At 42.7% G+C, this 5918-nt stretch overlaps 1 protein-coding gene across 1 annotated transcript in view; it reads left to right on the forward strand.

Moving 5' to 3' along the window:
• Window positions 1-480: 480 nt before the first annotated feature.
• Window positions 481-5918, forward strand: part of agr2 (anterior gradient 2) — a 6080-nt gene continuing 642 nt past the window's right edge. Inside the window, exons 1-8 of the mRNA XM_083646744.1 lie at window positions 481-523; window positions 1357-1487; window positions 1628-1691; window positions 1859-1911; window positions 2201-2277; window positions 3117-3180; window positions 5256-5339; window positions 5767-5918. The exon at window positions 5767-5918 is cut by the window's right edge and continues 642 nt beyond it. Of these exons, the coding sequence (XP_083502870.1) occupies window positions 1370-1487; window positions 1628-1691; window positions 1859-1911; window positions 2201-2277; window positions 3117-3180; window positions 5256-5339; window positions 5767-5816 (510 nt within the window). The 5' untranslated portion in view covers window positions 481-523; window positions 1357-1369 and the 3' untranslated portion in view covers window positions 5817-5918. The remainder of the gene's footprint in view (window positions 524-1356; window positions 1488-1627; window positions 1692-1858; window positions 1912-2200; window positions 2278-3116; window positions 3181-5255; window positions 5340-5766) is intronic.

Here is a 5918-nt window from a genome sequence, read left to right on the forward strand (position 1 = left end):
ATATATATATATATATCATATATATCGTTCGTGTGTGTCATATATATATATATATATATATATATATATATATATATATATATATATATATATATGATATACCATGTAGCACTTTATTTCAATCAACTATTGTAAGAGTTTCTGCTAGCTACCGCCCTCCACTGTGTATTTAGAAGATTTTGGTAACAAGTGGCAAATTCATTCTCAAACTTGAACTGTGATTGGAGGAGGTGCTGCTTGATGTATTGTGTGTAAACCCAATTGAAGAGTGGATTCAAACAATTCATGAAAGGTCAGAAGTCGTGTTATACGAGTTGTATGTTTGGAAATGTTAAATTAGCATATTTTTGGATGGAGTTCGGTATGAGGTATTGGGGCTTGGCTACCTGAGGCATTCCAGTGCCAGGGAGGCGGTGTGGGGGCAGGGCCAGGTGAACAGGTGTATAAATGAGACGCAGGTGAGAGTGAAGTCACAGCCATCCTGTAGCTGCAGCCCATCAAAGTCTACGACCAGTCAACACAGGTAAGACTCTGTCATTACAGGCCACCATACTCTCCACATATTCTGTTAACATTGCACCATCTTACATTGTCGTTCGTGTGTGTGTGTGTGTGTGTGTGTGTGTGTGTGTGTGTGTGTGTGTGTGTGTGTGTGATATTCATCTATAAAGAGATCTTAGTGCAGTCCATAAATGCAATATACTGTAGATGCAAAAGAAAAAACAGGGGTGGAAAGAGTAATCTATTGTTGAATACTAAAATGAATGAGATTAACAAAATGCTACAAAAACCAATAAGATATGCACAAAAAGGAGCCCATTTCTATAATTGTAATGTTTACAGGTACCTTACCTTACATTCAATTTTTTTTAACTAATAGCCTACATACTACTGTATACCAAACATATAAGTTTAAAATGTCCATGCACAATAAAAGATTTATAATGATAAAATATATATATATATATATATATATTTTTTTTTACAAAAGAGAACGCTACAAGAATACAATGCTGCAAGGAGGAGAAAACAAAGTACAAAGTTCAAACCAGGTTCTTTAGAAAAAAACTAAAGTGCATGAATTAACACAATATGTGCAACACAATTATATTTAGCCAGCTTCTAATGCTTCTGCTTATGGAAAGCCCGGAAAGTGGACTTTTGTCATGGATGTGATTTTAATGTAGCAAATATGTATGATCATATCATTCATATCATACATCAGACATATTATGATGTATGATATGAATCATACATATTATGTGGATGTAATTTGTTTCTAAATGTGACTTTATTTGGAATCTGTTCTTTGCTTGAGTTCTAATGGTGGCTCCTCCTCCTCGACTTGTGTTGCAGTAAGCTGGTCAGGATGATCAGAGCCATGTTGTCAGTGCTCTTGGTCCTGGTGGCCGTCTCCTCCTCACTGGGAAAGCCTGAGAAAAACATCCCGAAGAGAGGCAAGAGGATCCCCCAGACCCTCTCCAGAGGTGCGTGAGTGATCTTATGAGGGTGATCCTGTGAGAGTGATCCTGTGAGAGTGATCCTGTTCTCTAATGCCTAGGAGTGAAGTGGATTGAGTGCAGGGAGTGGTCAGTCTGTCATTGATCTTCACTCTCCATCTCTCCAGGTTGGGGTGATCAGCTCATCTGGGCTCAGACCTACGAGGAGGCTCTCTACTGGGCGAGGTCAAGGTAAGTGGGAAAGTGTTTCTCCAGATGCAACAAATGTGACATTCACATCAACGTCTTGTTGTAAAAGTGACATTGATAAAGTATTGGTGTGAAAGTGACGGTAACACCAAAGTCTTGTTTTAAAGTTGATAAATCACTGAGTAACTGCAACTGATTTATTTCTACAGGAACAAGCCTCTGATGGTCATCTTCCACCTTGAAGACTGTCCACACAGCTTGGGTAAGCCCTCACCTCATTGTACAAGAAAAAAACCTAGATGTGTACACATGTGATCCAAGTTAAGTTGTACTCACAGCTACTCTGGTGAATGAGGAACCCAACCCATTTGAATGAGTTCTCTTAAAGTTTGAATAGCATATCTTTTGACCTGCCATTCAGCAGAGCAAACAGTCGTTGTTTGCCAATGTGGTGTGAGATCACTTGACATCCTGGTATGAGTCTGTATGCCAATGTGGTGTGAGATCACTTGACATCCTGGTATGACTCTGTGTGCTTTTCCTTTGCATAGCGATGAAGAAGGCTTTCTCCGAGGACAAGGAGATCCAGAGAATTGCCGACGAGGACTTCATCGTGCTCAATCTGGTGGTAGGTCTCAAGACTTTTTGGTAACACTTTATATTAAGCTACACTATTCACCATTAACTAGCTGCTTATTAACATGCATATTAGTAGCATATTGGCTCTTTATTAGTCATTATAAAGCACTTTTTGAATGCCTTATTCTGCACGATCATATTATCCCATTAACTAAGAGTTTCCCCTCAATAACCTCATAATTAGTGCTTGATAGGAAGTAAGGAAGTTGTACATGAATTACAATCTTAATATGCTTGGCTCAGTATGGGTCTTTTCGGCAAGGCAAGGCAAAGTTTATTTGTATAGCATAGCACATGTAGAAACAACCGCAGGTGACCAAGGTGCCTCACATGTGAGCACAAATAAACAAGGACTTTCATCGTTGTGATTTTGTCTTCTAGATATTTTCTTTTTATCTCTGAATATACGACCGCTACGCTGCATACTTACACTATTAAACTATTAAGACAATTTCCTCATATGTAATCTTGCATATTGTGGCAATAAAAGTGACTCTGATTCTGATTATAGTGACTAATAAACAGCCAATATGCTACTAATATGCATGCTAATAAGCAACTAGTTAATGGTGAATATGACTTTTCAAATCAGATTTCCTGGGTAAAAGTTTTAAAACTAAATGTCATTAACCATTGAATTTGGTTTGCCCAATGTCCTTGGATCTCTCTCTCTCTCTCTCTCTCTCTCTCTCTCTCTCTCTCTCTCTGCCTCTGGGATTGGTGGACAGTAGCGACGCCCACAATACTTTCTTATGGCTGTAATCCAATGAGCTTGCTAATTAAGTGCTTGAACAAGTCTTAACAGAATGTGTTTCTTCTCACCAACAGTATGAAACCACAGACAAACATCTCTCTCCTGATGGCCAGTACGTTCCCAGAATCATTTTCGTTGGTAAGAGATGTCAGCTGTCATTATCATTGGCACCAGGCTTCCTGTCATCACTGCATAGTACCAACTTCCCATAGACCAGACCGGCACATCCGGGTACTTTGCAAAACATCAAGGCCACGCCCCTTTTAGGGGGGAAACCAATACTTTATGCAAATGCCCCACAATGCATTGCCTCCAATTAGGGGTGTCACGATACACTCAGTTCACGATACGATACGATATTGGGTTCACGATAACGATACGATATTTTAACAATATTTTTTTGCGATCGATTTGTAAGTTGAGGGGGCATCATCCACGCTAATTTGAGTAATTTCACCATTTTCATCCTCCGTGTCTGTAACGTCCCTCGTCTGTTCAAACAAAGCAATGAAAAGGAGAGCGAGCATGCAATCAGATGCAGATCAGTGCCACCATGTTCAGCTTCTTTTTCTCGCGATATGAGATTTAATCTCAACGATACATATTGTCACGTTTTGATATCGCGATATATTGTGGGACGATATATTGTGACATCCCTACCTCCAATACACATGAATGGGAATGAGATCATTCTAACTGCAGCTAATCTTGAGCCTTTCATGAGAAAATGAGAAAACAATATGAAGCGGCTCTCTCTCTCTCTATCATCTCGTGGCGATGAGGTCATTCTACAACGAGACATTGATGAAATAATGATAACTAATTACAACCCCGAATGTCGTCGGTTAGGGATTTTCACTTCTGGTCCACTGTCTCTACTGGTCCTACTCATAGCAGAGTGGGATTTATCACATCACTAATGATGTAATTGACGTAGGACTTATGACATGATCAATGTTAAGGTCAGGTCAAGGTAGAGTGGACAAAGGTCAGGTCAAGGTAGAGTGAACTTTGAACTTTGACCTCTCTCTCTGCAGACCCCTCCATGCTAATGTTTCACCCTGTCACTCTTTGCAGACCCCTCCATGCTAATGTCTCACCCTGTCACTCTCTCGCTGCAGACCCCTCCATGCTAATGTCTCACCCTGTCACTCTCTCGCTGCAGACCCCTCCATGCTAATGTCTCACCCTGTCACTCTCTCTCTGCAGACCCCTCCATGCTAATGTCTCACCCTGTCACTCTCTCTCTGCAGACCCCTCCATGCTAATGTCTCACACTGTCACTCTCTCTCTGCAGACCCCTCCATGCTAATGTCTCACCCTGTCACTCTCTCTCTGCAGACCCCTCCATGCTAATGTCTCATCCTGTCACTCTCTCTCTGCAGACCCCTCCATGCTAATGTCTCACCCTGTCACTCTCTCGCTGCAGACCCCTCCATGCTAATGTCTCACCCTGTCACTCTCTCGCTGCAAACCCCTCCATGCTAATGTCTCACCCTGTCACTCTCTCTCTGCAGACCCCTCCATGCTAATGTCTCACACTGTCACTCTCTCTGCAGACCCCTCCATGCTAATGTCTCACCCTGTCACTCTCTCTGCAGACCCCTCCATGCTAATGTCTCACACTGTCAATCTCTCTCTGCAGACCCCTCCATGCTAATGTCTCACACTGTCACTCTCTCTCTGCAGACCCCTCCATGCTAATGTCTCACCCTGTCACTCTCTCGCTGCAGACCCCTCCATGCTAATGTCTCACCCTGTCACTCTCTCTCTGCAGACCCCTCCATGCTAATGTCTCACACTGTCACTCTCTCTGCAGACCCCTCCATGCTAATGTCTCACCCTGTCACTCTCTCTGCAGACCCCTCCATGCTAATGTCTCACACTGTCAATCTCTCTCTGCAGACCCCTCCATGCTAATGTCTCACACTGTCACTCTCTCTCTGCAGACCCCTCCATGCTAATGTCTCACCCTGTCACTCTCTCGCTGCAGACCCCTCCATGCTAATGTCTCATCCTGTCTCTCTCTCTCTGCAGACCCCTCCATGCTAATGTCTCACACTGTCACTCTCTCTCTGCAGACCCCTCCATGCTAATGTCTCACCCTGTCACTCTCTCTCTGCAGACCCCTCCATGCTAATGTCTCACCCTGTCACTCTCTCTCTGCAGACCCCTCCATGCTAATGTCTCACCCTGTCACTCTCTCTCTGCAGACCCCTCCATGACGGTGCGGGCTGACATCACCGGCCGCTACTCCAACCGCATGTATGCCTACGAGCCTTCAGACATCAAGCAACGTGAGTCACGCACACTTGACACATTCCAAAGCAATCACCAGAATAAAATGTCAGCATAGGTACAATATCAACGTACATTTTTACAACATTAAATGCAAATACAGGAAAACTATTTTAACAACCTTGGTTATGTTTAGGCAAGTGAAACAACTTGGTTAAGGTTAGGGTTATGTTTTGCCTAAATAACAGGAACGCACAAAAAGGTGTGGACCAAAGCAACTCAGCAGGCAACTATAATAACAAAGCGAAAATATGAGCTGCTTAGAGTTTAAAGATAAATAAATTTAATAAGAAGTCATTTGTACCTGCGTACTTCACAGTTAACAAACAGTGTACATCTTCACTGTATCAATCGGCCCGTATCAATCTTCAATCAATCTTACAATGATACAAACAGCAAAATGTGTTGTTGTGGTTCCACCCTCAGTGCTGAGCAACATGGAGAGCGGTAAGAAGCTGCTGAAGACGGAGCTGTAAGCAGCAGGATGGGACACAGAAGACGGAGCTGTAAGCAGCAGGATGGGACACAGGCTCCACATACGGCCTTGACCTCACGCATTTGTCACATTCCATTTGTAT

Source organism: Poromitra crassiceps (assembly GCF_964638095.1).
Source record: "Poromitra crassiceps genome assembly, chromosome: 11".
In the NCBI taxonomy this organism is placed as follows: Eukaryota; Metazoa; Chordata; class Actinopteri; order Beryciformes; family Melamphaidae; genus Poromitra; species Poromitra crassiceps.